Raw genomic sequence first — 12534 nt, forward strand, 5'->3', positions numbered from 1 at the left:
CCTCACGCCGCGCCGCTAACGGTCTCCATAGGCGGCCGCTCCCGGGGAGGGGCTCCGCAGTGCCCGCCCCGGCGTGGCGTGAGGGCGAGGGTGCCCGCACCGCCAGGGAAGGCCGCGCTGCCATGGCCGCCGCCCGCGGGAGACGCGGCGGCTTTTACGAGCGCCTGAGCCCGTCCGGCAAGAAGGTGACCCAGCGCGGGGCCGGGCAGGCGCGGGGCGAAGAGGCTCCTCACGGCCTGTCCGCCGCCTCGGGGCCGCCGGGCGGGAAGGCGCCGCGCCGGCAGGGAGCGGGGGRGTGGCGCGGGTGGCGGAGGCGAGGCCGGCTGCTCCCGGGGGCGGCGGGGAGAGGCGCGGCCGTGCCCTGGGGGCCGCCGCCTCGGGGCCGGCGCTCGCGCCTCCGCGTCGTCACCTCGCATCTTCGTGGAAGGCCTCCTCTTAATAAGGCTTTCCTGACTTGACTACAACCTTAGAAACAGCCTTTAAGGGGCATGTATTGTATCCCCCGTATATGTTACTATATTACATGTGTTRTTATGTTATATATATTACACCCCCCGTATTTTATACGGGGGGGGGGGTGTGGGGAGGGGAAGTAGCAGGGAAGTTTCTGCAAACCTTTTCCAAAACCTCAGTTCCAGAAAGCTCACAGGGTTTAGGGGATCGGATGGCATTTCACTACATAATCAGGGTGACTGGGCTGCTCCTGTCAAGAGCCAGGAGGTGGAGGAGCAGCCGGTATGACAATGTGTAATAAAAGTGGATGTGGTGGTGCGTGCCAGCACCTGAAGTGACACCATCAACAAATCAAAACCTGCTGGAGTTTCTTTCTAGATAAATACAGTCATAGAATCCTAAAAATTAATTATTAAAAGTGTTTTCAGGCTGTCAAATATCAAGGGATTCATATAATTGGTATAGGAAAACAAGGTTTTAAATCAGAAAACTGTCAAACAGTGAAGGAGTACCTACTTTAAATTTGATCAGATTTCCTGTAGATTTTTTTGTCAAAATGCAGTTAATAAGAAGTGTTATGTGTTGCAGGTATGTCCTGGGATACATACTTTGAATTTATAGGGAGGAGAGAATAGTCTTTAGGCCAGGGTTTTGTTCAATATATCTCCTCATTTTTTTTTTGCTAAGGAAAAACAAACTTTGCTAATGACAGAAATGGGAGCAGGATTTGACCGAAGCCAGTAGATGGTTATGCCAGCATTTCTGCTGTTCATTAGTAAAAGCTAATAGTTAAACAAACAACTGTGTGTGGATGTAAAACTCAGAAATAGTAATGTACAATGATACTTAAATCAGATACTTAAATCTGATATCAAAGGGTGAGTTTCTCCATCAGATGCACAGCAAAATGTGTTTCTTTGTTACAGAGACAACATTTTTCTTGTGTATTTGTTTCTTGGATTATCCTTTAGCCTTTTGGTTTTTTGACTGAAAGTACAACAAAAATTGTTGTGAAAATATACAGGGTCTCAGAGCACCAGCACCATATGTTTTTGACAGGCGAATTTTTATACTACCTACAGAAAAGATCTGTAAGTGCCTTTCTTGTTAGAAATGATTTTAAGGTGATMCTGAATTTCTGAGCCACAGAATTTCCTCCTTAGGTGTGCTGAGGTCTTGGGTGTGGATACGAATTCCCCAAGAAATGTGCGAGAGTTCATATTTGTTTTCCTCTGTTACACTTATCTCCATTGACAACGTATGAAATTGGCAATGACACAATCCTCATATTCTTCACTTCTTTACATGCACTTTATACATTAGTAGTCCTTCATATGTGAAAGGAGTTAAAGGAGTTTGCTGTTCTTCTGATAGCTAGGTTTTCAAATGAGAAAGAAAACAACATTTTAGCTGTCAGAGCTTTAAGGAAGGTTTGCTTATATTGTGCATGACTTACTGTTGGTATTATCATACTCTAGTGTAGAGTATGTGTAAACAATGCAAAATCAATCTAAGGTGGTGATTTATATTTTCTTACAGAGGGAGAGATAAGTTCTTTTATTAAGTCCTGTACCTGTAYGTTTCCCTCGTTCTTCATGCCTTGTGTTAAACAGAGTATATTGGTGGGAGCAGGTGATGGAAAAAAAGAAGTGCRAGTGCAGTATAGGCATTGGGTGGGACTGGATACCAGCAGGAAAGAAAGTGAGGAGGACAGAATAGGGTAGGAGGAGGAGCCAGTCCAGTGGGGCCAGTCTGGAGAAAGTGATGGTAAATACTGCTGTGAAAAATATTTCTGGTAATTCTGCAGTTTAAAATATAAAGTAAAATTGTAACTAAAATAAATTTATATAACATAATGGATATTTTTTCATTTTTATTTCCACCAATAACTCTCATTATTATAGCTCAGAATTAAATAGCTCCCAAGAACTATATTTTTAGTAAAAGAAGAAGAATTTTTTCAAGTCTTTCAAGTAGCATTGATATTTTTTCCTTTTTTTTTTAAACAGAAATGCAGCCCTGAAGAGGATGTTTTTGTCTTTAGTAAATTAACATATTCCTGGTTTAGCAGGTGAGAATTTAATAAACTGTTTGTTGATGTTCATTGATGCTTACTGAATTACAGAGCACACACCTACATTCCATACCTTCATCAGACTTGATCTAGAGTCTGAGCCTAAGATTGCTGTTAGCTTCCTGTACAAAAATCAGTTTTCAACTTTTATAAATCGTATTAAAGTATTTCCTAGAATATTGCTTCTACATAGAAATAGCCATTGTATGTGTTACCTGATTTCATTACTTAAAACAGATAAATACTTCACGCTTGTTAATGACACCTGGAACTAAGGATCTAAATGTTATTTTCACAATAGACAATATTTTTAGATAATGGGATATAAACTGCCAAATTAGGCTATTCTTTTTATTTATTATCCATGTTTGGAAATAAGGTTTTCTTTGTACCCCAGATAGAGCCGTAGGTGTGATGTAACAATTTTCTAGATCTGCAGGAACAAATATTCATTAATATATCTAAGGTGTTTTCCAAGTAGCTGATTTCATGCTTGATTTCTTCCCTTTATGACAGGTCATATGTCCTTGTTACTGTAGATCACCTGTTCACAAGCACCACTAAAGTCCCTCTGCTTCTTGGGGAATTTTTCCACCCAAAAATAGGAACTGAAAGTTCAACTATATCAAGTTATGCAGCTTCCTGTCACTTAATAGTCACAATGTATTTCAAACAACTTCATGTGTTGGCTCCTGACTATTACTCATTCCTGCTGTTTTTGAGCCAGGCACATACTGAACAATTCAAAAATCTAAGAATGAGGGGAAAAAACATTTTAAGAGTATTACAACTACTTCTTGCTTTATTCAATACCATTAATTTTAGGGAAAAACTGAAAATAGTATTTGCTATTAGTAAATTGAGACAAAACAATTGGATTATTTCAGGCACTCAGAGTTTTTGGTGAAACCCCGGCCCTACTGAAGTTAAAGTTCTCTGTCAGTTTCAAGGATGCTATGATTTTACCAATTTGCACATTGCTAGAGCATAAATATAATTTTTCAGTTTTCCTACAAAAGTTTGGCAATATACTGAATGCAGTGCTTTTATATGGCATTTCTTTGTTCATTTTCTTTATTTCACAATGTTCACCCAAATTGCAAATGTCAAATCAAGGCTATCCTTTATAGTTTTTAATCATTTCCACAAAGTTTAGCAAATGAGAAGAAAAAAATATGTATGATTTCTGTTCTGCTCAGTGAGAGTTTGTTTAGCTATGAAATAATTAACGATGTAATTAATTTAATACTTAAATATTAGAATAGCTGTGTACCCTCTTTCCAGCCACAAGCAAACAATTGTTAAATGTATACTTGCCTTAAGTGCTTGCACTCTAAATGAAGATGTCTCAATTATTATATAATAAACCTGTAATGCCATGCGATGTTTCCTTAGCCTTGAGGCAGTTTGAGATTCCAGTATGAGGGGCATTTGGTAAATCTATTTATCCTTTGTCGTAGCAATGGATTTTTGGAATTGAGATCAATAGAAACTATTATTTAGGGATATTGTGTAACTCAAGTACCGGCTGGTCAGCTCTCCTCATCTTCGTCTTTGTTGGCAGTCTTCATAAGAAGCTGTGTTATTTTTGCCYTGATTTAATGAGCTTAAGATATTTTACTTTGTCTTAATGTTGCAGCTTCAGCAGACATTGGGATGGCCCTTGGGGACAGTAGGCTGCATCCCCACCAGAAATTTATAACTTCCAACAAAGTGTTTCTGAGTCCTGTGCTAAGCAAGTGGCATGCATGTTAGTGCCGAGTCCAGCACTGGCAGGATACTCTACCCTGGGAGTGCACACTGGAAAAGCAAGTACACTGCACTTGCATAGCAGCCCTCTGGCGAGGAAAATCACTCTGATAGACACTTTCATTGACACTCGAGTGTGTCCTGACTTTGATTCTTAGATGTTTGAGACTTCCTTTAAGTTGAAGCACTTTGGCAACGTTAGACTTCTTGCATTTTCCTTGTCTCAGAAATGGTACAGCATGGTTTGCTTTGAGTTAAAATTTGTCAGGCTCTTCAAAAAAATAGATCTTCTATTATTTTTTGAAATGGAGTTCCTGTGGGATCAGTGTATTTATCAGCCATGTTTGACCATTTTAATATTGATTTGCCTTTTTTTTTTTTTAACTTAAATGAATAACAACATAACATTTTAAGAAATGAGGATCTACTGTAAGAAAATTTCCRTTGTATTGGTGGCAAAACCCAGTGGTTTAAGGTTGTTACCTTGGTTTAAGATGAGTCACAACATAATGCAGTCCTGTGATGAAAAAAATATTTCTTTTCAGGTCATAATAGTAACTGAGTAATTATGCTAAATAGATTTGTTTTGAAAGAATTTATTTTATCTCTAAAGAAATACAATATTTTCCTACAAAGAAATACAGGATAAGAAATGTGGACAGACTCTGAGGTGCAGACTCTTGAGTTTCCTCAGAATTTGCTATTTGGGGTTTTCTTACTTCCAGTGAATTTCATTATATTTAAGCTGACCATAACTAGGTGCCACTGTTTAGTCTGCAGCCTCTTAAAGAGTTGCGTTGATTATGTTGAATGTGGAGTTTATTTGTATACCAGACATGATATTGTTAACTTTTTGAGTTAGAATTTCTGCTTTTGTGTGCTGTATTTTATGCTGTCTAAATTCATTGCTTTCTTTCAGACTAATATCTATAGGCTATAAGAAGCCATTGGAGAGGGATGACCTGTTTGAACTGAATGAAGGTGATTCGCCATACAGTGTGTGTCCTAACTTTGAAAAGCAATGGAGGAAGGAAATGCAAAAATCAACCACTGGATTAAAGGTAGTGATAATTCTGACAGTAGGCAAAATTCTTTCCTAAATTTAAGGAATCTAGATTCTGGAGGAGATTTCTAAAACCCTGTTGTTTGCTGAACAGCCCACATTTTGTAGATTATAAAGGCCAATCAATATTGTAATCATTCTATTGGGGCTATAGGATTTTTCTGAATTGTTTAAGTTATATTAAATTATTTCTTAATTGTTTAAATTAAACATTGTTTTGGGAGCACCTGGGTCTTACCACAAGCAGTTGTATATTAACACAAAGTATATTAGAAGAGTTAGGAAGTTTAAGACTTTATCGGGAGAGCAAGATTCAACCAAAAACTGTAATGAGAGATTTTGGGTTTTTTGCCTGAGTTTGCCTGTCTGATTTCCATATAAATCCTTGACATTTTCAGTTACAATTATTTATTACTTTGTTGTTGTTAAAGTGCACTGTGAGCTCCATAATGTTAGGAAGTTCACAGGAGAGAGGACCTAATCTGTAAATCCAGGAAGAGTGTAGCTTTTGTTTTAAATGACCAAGAAGAGGGCTCCTGCAGAGTTTGGCTTTACGGCATTTCTTCAGTACTTCTTTTTTGTATTTATAGATTTGTCCTTTCTTCTACTGATCGTATACTCATCAGCACACTTCCTACCAAAAGCATTCAGAAATATTTTTCAGTTAGGGTAATTTTTAGTTCAAGTACCGTTGTTACAACCTAACTAATCTGTAGAAAATAACCTGTCCTTCATTATTGTAATAGCTAAGAACAGCTGCATTACTCTTTTTTGAGCCCTTGCAAGAATATTTGCAATTGTTTATAAGCTAAATTCAAATTGAAAAAGAATAAATTACTCAACAACTGAAAATATTCTGAAAAAAAAGAAAGGGTATTCCGCCTTAAATGTAGAAGTTGTTGTAAGCCTGCTATAAATGATAATGCATCTCAGTCTACCTTGAAGATTTCCTCTGTTGTACCCATCCAAGTTTTTGACCTGTGATAATCATTTGAGGATTAAAGTAATTTCTAATGATAATTGTGGGTGGTTGAGACAACCTGAGAAACCATATTTACCCTTTCCTAAAAGACTGTTAGCCGGACCAAATAAAACTACACTTAATTTGTTACATAAAAGCTTTTCTTCCGTTTTCAATGTAGGAAATTCACTTCTTTGGATCATAAGTGCAGTGATGGCTTTAGATGGACACTAATATAAATTTTATATTGGGGGAGGAGAGAGAACATCATTTCTTCCCTTAATTCTGTACATATTTTTGTAATTTCACAGGCTTCCTACATCAAAAGAATGCTATTTAAGAAAACAAGTTTCTGTAAACCATCTTTGGTTTTCCCACTGTGGCAAACATTTAAATTTTTGTTGATTAAAGTTGCCTTTCTGAAAGTTGCAGCTGATATTCTGGCTTTCATGGGTCCACAGATAATGAAGTAAGTTTTTAATGTACTTCACTTTATGTTCAAAGAGTAACAGAATAATAAAGCTAAAGGATTGCCAGTATCAAAACCAAACTAAACAACAACTTAGTTTGCTAAGGTGGTTTTTCAGTGATTATCTCTATGTGATCTAATGAAGGAAAGCTCAAAGAATCAGGAGTTTCTTAGCCAAAGGACTGAGGCAAAAGCAATAGAAGTTCTACTCCAAAATATTATACTTAAGTATGTAATGTACTTAAATATAAAATCAAATACAAAAACAAATTCAATGCAAAGATGTTTGACTTCCCTCCTTTTTTGTCAATTCTTTCCATCTCTATTTTTCAACAAAGCCCTTAAATATACAATAATATCTACAGCTTCATCATTTAATGGAAAGCTGCAATGACTCTGTTGTTATAATGTTGTTGGTACCATAAGTGGAATGGGGTTGATTTTTATAAATCGTGGTAACCAAGGAGGTGTTAAGCATTTGTCAAACACTAATGTGTTTACAATAGCTAATGAACAGAATTACTGTTAACCACCATACTATACCCTGTATCAGAGTAATCCTGTAGTATGCTTGGTTATTGAACAAAACTGTTAACAATAAAATCTTTTTGAAGACCTCACAGTTTTTGGTTATTTAAGAAAACCTATTACTAGCACAAAAATAAGAATTAATTTTCCTCCAGATTCTTCCCTCCTTCCCTCTCCCCCCCCCATAGTTGGTAGATGTGGCATTTCTAACCAGAAATATCTTATTAAAATGTGATTTTTTTCTTTTTTGCCATTCTGTATTTGTAGTGCATTGTCAGTGAAGTCAGCAATAGTAAATTCATCTCTAGAGTAGTATYTGAGAATTGTTTCTAAGCTGACAAAGTGTAAAACAGATAAATGCTGCCTTTTTTAACATAGTATTTCTTCATGGCCTTCTAGCATATCTGGGAACAAAACAGATTAATTAAATAAGTTGCCAATATATCCATTTATTAAACTTTCTGTTGTCAGATGTTGATTTGATGCATAGATTTTAAAATTTACTTTGCTTCATTTTTCAGAGCACTGATAATGTTGAGTGAAAATCACCCTGGTTCACATGGGAGTGGATATGGCTATGCTATTGCCCTTTTTTTTGTAGTTCTCTCTCAAACTCTCCTCCATCAGTTATACCAGCGTAACAACATGCTTACTGCAGTCAAAATCAAGACTGCAGTTGTAGGCCTGATATACAAAAAGGTAATTATATATTCTACTTGCCCTTCAAAACAACCAACAAAATAAACCCTCAATTTAAAAAAATACTATATTTATCAGCATGTTCAAAACCCAGGATGTTATAGACTGCTGATGGCAGGCTAACAGATTGACTTTATATTTTGATGATTATTTATTTATAATAATTTCGAATTTCAGCAGTGTTTCTACTCTAATCCTGCAATCAGATACTCGATCAGCCACCTGTACAGAAATAATATTAGAGATACGTGAAGAAACTGGAATCTTCCTATTGTGATTAGGGCTAATTTCCCCAAATTTACTGAATGAGCTGGGAAAACTTTATAGGCTGGATGTCTGGATACAAGTAAGCATGCAGGTGATCACTGTTTTACTATACAGTGGTAGTGAATAGAAGAAGGTGAGGTTGGCCAAATTGTCACCTGTGGAGAATGAAAGTTTTCTCCCCTATTTTAGTGAAACTGATTTTCAGTTGATTTGGATATTCAGTAAGTTAGACATTTTTTCTCACTTTTTTTTTAAAGATGGTGAACTGCTGTGGAACTGTACATATAACTTATCCCACCTTTAATGAAATATCTTGGGGGCCCTGTGCCGCTTTTGCAAGGGATGTTGGTGCTAATAGCGCAGTAGTAAAAGCAGTTGTGTCTGACCTGCAAAACATTAAAACATTTACTATAATGTTAATTTATAGTATATGAGATGAAGCTAGTTTCTGTGTGCTGCACCCTCAGTTTACTTTGTTATGAATGAGGCAAGCTGATATGTTACTGCAGTATTTACCTGGTAAGCATCAGTTAAGGAAGACAAGAAATAATTCAAGTCCAAAATAAATGACTGTGTCTTCTCAATTAATTTAAAAGACAATCTGTTTTCTCAAGAGATTCAAACAAATCTTATGGCACAGATTTCTTGGGTGTTTTCTGAAGCAGTACACAAGATTTCACTTGTCAGTTATGATGCAAGAGAAAGAGGAATTCTTCTTTCATGTCCCATATCAAAGTGTGTTGGGGAGGGAGGGAACAGGGGAGCAGTACGAGGCTCCTGTTGGGGTGGGCAGGTCTGCTAGCAAGTTTCCACAGCTACGGGGCAGAAGTATAGTTTCTTCTTCACTCTGAATAGTCAGTTAATGACTGGCAGATCAGGTTGTGTTTGCCATGTGGAATGATGAAGTGTGGTGCTTCAGCACAGCCCTGGTAGTTGAAGGAGTTGCAGATGGCACAGTGGAAAAATGCCAGGCACCAACTGGGAGGGGAGAGAAAGAGATAAAGAGTGTATATGTATGTGTGTGTATGTCTGTCTGTGTCTGTCCCCATACACCTGGGACTTGTGGTGCCTGCCTGCTGCACTGTGACTCAACCTGTGCTTGCTGGGAAGCCTGCCGTTCCCAGTTCCTGCACTGGGAGGTTCTAAGCTAGCCCAGAGCTGAAGCTTTCTAGGCTCTGTTTGCACCACAGTGGCCTATTTATTTGATGTAAAGAGCTGCAAGTCTGTTTCAGTGAGTTCAGCTTTGCTCTACTGTTTGTTGTCCTTTTTTTAGTTCCTCCTGGGTGCCTAAAGACAGCAGTTCCAGAAACCCATGAAAACTGTTGCTTTCTGTGACTTCTACTCTGTGTAATTTCTGGTTGCAGGCCTTAACTTTAGCAAATTCCTCACGTCAAAACTATACAACTGGGGAAATTGTTAACCTGATGTCAGCAGATACTCAGCAGCTCATGGAGCTAACTGTAAACCTCAACCTCCTGTGGTCAGCACCTTTTCAGATCCTCATGGCTATCATCTTTCTCTGGCAAGAACTTGGCCCCTCCGTCCTAGCAGGTGTTGCAGTACTTCTTTTGGTCATACCTATAAACGCACTCATTGCAGCCAAAGTAAAAAGTCTGAAGGTGAGACACGTAAATAGGCATAGTAAGGGGAGRTTAAGTTGTCATGATACAGGAAGTTGTTTTTTTTTTAATTTTGCATGTATAAGAATAGTATTGGTACATCTAAATTAAAAACAATAAACAACCCTAAGCCAAGGCTGTTTTTCACTGAGGAGGGAAGCATAACTGCAGAAAAAAATGCTTATGTTTGATAGCTAAACTAGTATTGAGATTGGATACCTAAATTTTCATTATACTAAAAGAATATCTTTGTATTAGTAAAATTGTATGACTTGATCTAGGAAACAATTACATTTTTACATATTACATGAGTAATTCCATTAAATACAGGATTTTGGAGGATTATAGCCCTCTTTCACCTCTATTATCGAGGCTAAGCAGCTTACTCAAGGTTAGCACATTCTCTGGAGTTTAGGGAATTCCTACAGAGGTGCTACATGTGCTCTGTCTTTTCTGCTTCTCTCGTGCAACAGTTCTCTTGGCACTGTAGTGTCCACTTCCATGATTGACAATTTCTGTGATCTCCACTAAGAAAAATATTACAACCCTAACTTTTGAATTGCTACTGAGGCTATTATTTATCTTTGTCTTATTCTGCCTTTGATACCACCACATGCAGTGAAGACTCTGGATCTCCAGCACTTCTTTTGTAAAGCTGTGATGGTTCAAATAAATGGCAACAAAAGCCCTCACCTCTTTTGCATGTGCAGAAAGAATATACACAGTTAGATCCCTGCTGTGACATGAGAGATGGAGAAGAGTTAGAAAGGACAATAAAATTTGTCTAAATTTTGAAACTTGTTGTAGTATTTGAATAAGATTCAAAAGTTTAAAGAGGCTGTTTATTACTATTTTGGAATTGAGATGCAGAAGAGCCTGAGTATAGCATAGGAGTGCAAAGAATTTGTGTGTGTGTTTTTTTTTTTTAAACTGGTTCTTTCAGTAACAATGTATTATCAGTGACAGAGGGAACTTTCTTCCGAACTCCTGTATATGTGCATATATATGTATATAGTTTTATGCACATATGGTGTTCCATATAACAGGCTTCCAATATGTAAGATTTTAATTCAATGTGAAGAAAATAATAGAGAAAGAAGCAAAGAAAGGACAAAGAGTTGGCATGCACTCCTTTAAGATATTTTAGCAGAAAATTGTTATTATAGTTTATTTAATAATTCTTTATCCTATATAATGAATTGTATGAATACATGCTTATCTGAAAATGATGTAACTGCAGTGGCAGTGTTGTTTTCAGCAAGACCAAATAACATAAAAGATATTTATTGCCTGAAGTATACTGCCTATTTCACTCTCCTTTTGCTCACTGAAAAATGGAAGCATTACTATCTTTTAACCAGAAAAGCCAAATGAGGTATTCAGATCAACGAGTCAAGCTTCTAAGTGAAATGTTACATGGAATTAAGGTAATGCCGCAACTAATGATTTTTTTTTTTTGGTTTCTTTGTTAGCTTGTGAAGGTAGAAAGTATATTATTTATCAAACTAAGGTTTCATGAGTAGTCTTGCAGCTGAAATTGAGAAAAAAATTAAAGAGAAAATGTTTTAATATAATATACTTTAAAGTGTTTTTTAAGAAAAAAATTACTGGTTTAATTTGATTTGAAAAACTTATTACCCATAATATGGTAGTTTTACTACCACCTTTTTTTAATGAGAATATCAAATGTGTTAATAGATGACTGAAAACCCTTAACAGAATGAAATTTTAGTGCAGAAGGAAAATATGTTAAAATTGACTAGTTTTATTTGTTACTTAAGCTTCTATTTGAAATACCCCCACTCATCATTTATGATATGTAAGGGACATGTTGAAATGCATAGAAGAGGACTAGAACATAACTCAAAACTAGATTGTTCTTATGGAAGGTATCTCAAGTCTTGATTTCATTTGTAAAATGTTCAGATTTTTACAGTGTGGGATTGCTGAATATTTGTCAATGATATTTGGTGCATAAATTTATTTTCTGAAGCATGATCACTGCTTCTTTGTTTTATTGAAGTATCTTTTTTGTTTGATTTCTCTAGATTCTCAAACTTTATGCATGGGAGCCTTCATATCAAAAGAAGGTCATGAGCATTAGAGAACGTGAAGTAGATGTTTTGAAGTCATCTGGGTATCTGGCGACTTACTCCATGCTAACATTGACGTGTATTCCTTTTATGGTCTGTTTTATAATAGCACTCATTCATGCAGGACTGTTTCTCATAGGTTACCTATTGCTTTAGTAGCTGAATGCCTTACAAACGTTACCTCACAATGTCTCAAAGACATTAAGTTTATYGACACAATATATCTGAATTCACAGGTTCTAATAGTACTTATATGACTGGAGAGGAAGGAGACAGAGAGATTATAGATTGATCAAACTGTTAGCGATCTCTGCTACAAAGTCGTGAATTAAATCCAGATCTCCTGAATGTCATTTCAGTATTTTAATCAGACTTTTCCTATTGCATGGACAATCAAATGCCTTCTTTATACTTCTCCKTTTTGAAGTTTTAAGGGAACGTCATTTCAATCTGTATTTTTTCGCATCCCCTTCCTATGCAGTAAAGCTCTAAATATAAGAAAAAAGAGTAACAAAAAGTATGAACCAAATTCATCCAAACCTGTTTCAGTGGAATTGTA

At 36.8% G+C, this 12534-nt stretch overlaps 1 protein-coding gene across 2 annotated transcripts in view; it reads left to right on the forward strand.

The window, feature by feature from the left end:
- The first annotated feature begins 106 nt into the window (after window positions 1–106).
- The window catches only part of LOC112971012 (multidrug resistance-associated protein 1-like), a 37555-nt gene continuing 25127 nt past the window's right edge, over window positions 107–12534 (forward strand). For both annotated transcript variants that reach the window (XM_026076019.1, XM_026076020.1), the window contains exons 1-8: window positions 107–185; window positions 2463–2524; window positions 5196–5337; window positions 6612–6769; window positions 7819–7996; window positions 9628–9882; window positions 11244–11309; window positions 11931–12068. In XM_026076019.1, coding sequence (XP_025931804.1) covers window positions 123–185; window positions 2463–2524; window positions 5196–5337; window positions 6612–6769; window positions 7819–7996; window positions 9628–9882; window positions 11244–11309; window positions 11931–12068 — 1062 coding nt within the window. In that variant the 5' untranslated portion in view covers window positions 107–122. The remainder of the gene's footprint in view (window positions 186–2462; window positions 2525–5195; window positions 5338–6611; window positions 6770–7818; window positions 7997–9627; window positions 9883–11243; window positions 11310–11930; window positions 12069–12534) is intronic.

The sequence above is a fragment of the Apteryx rowi genome, unplaced genomic scaffold, assembly GCF_003343035.1.
Source record: "Apteryx rowi isolate R43461 unplaced genomic scaffold, aptRow1 scaffold_42, whole genome shotgun sequence".
Lineage (NCBI taxonomy): Eukaryota > Metazoa > Chordata > Aves > Apterygiformes > Apterygidae > Apteryx > Apteryx rowi.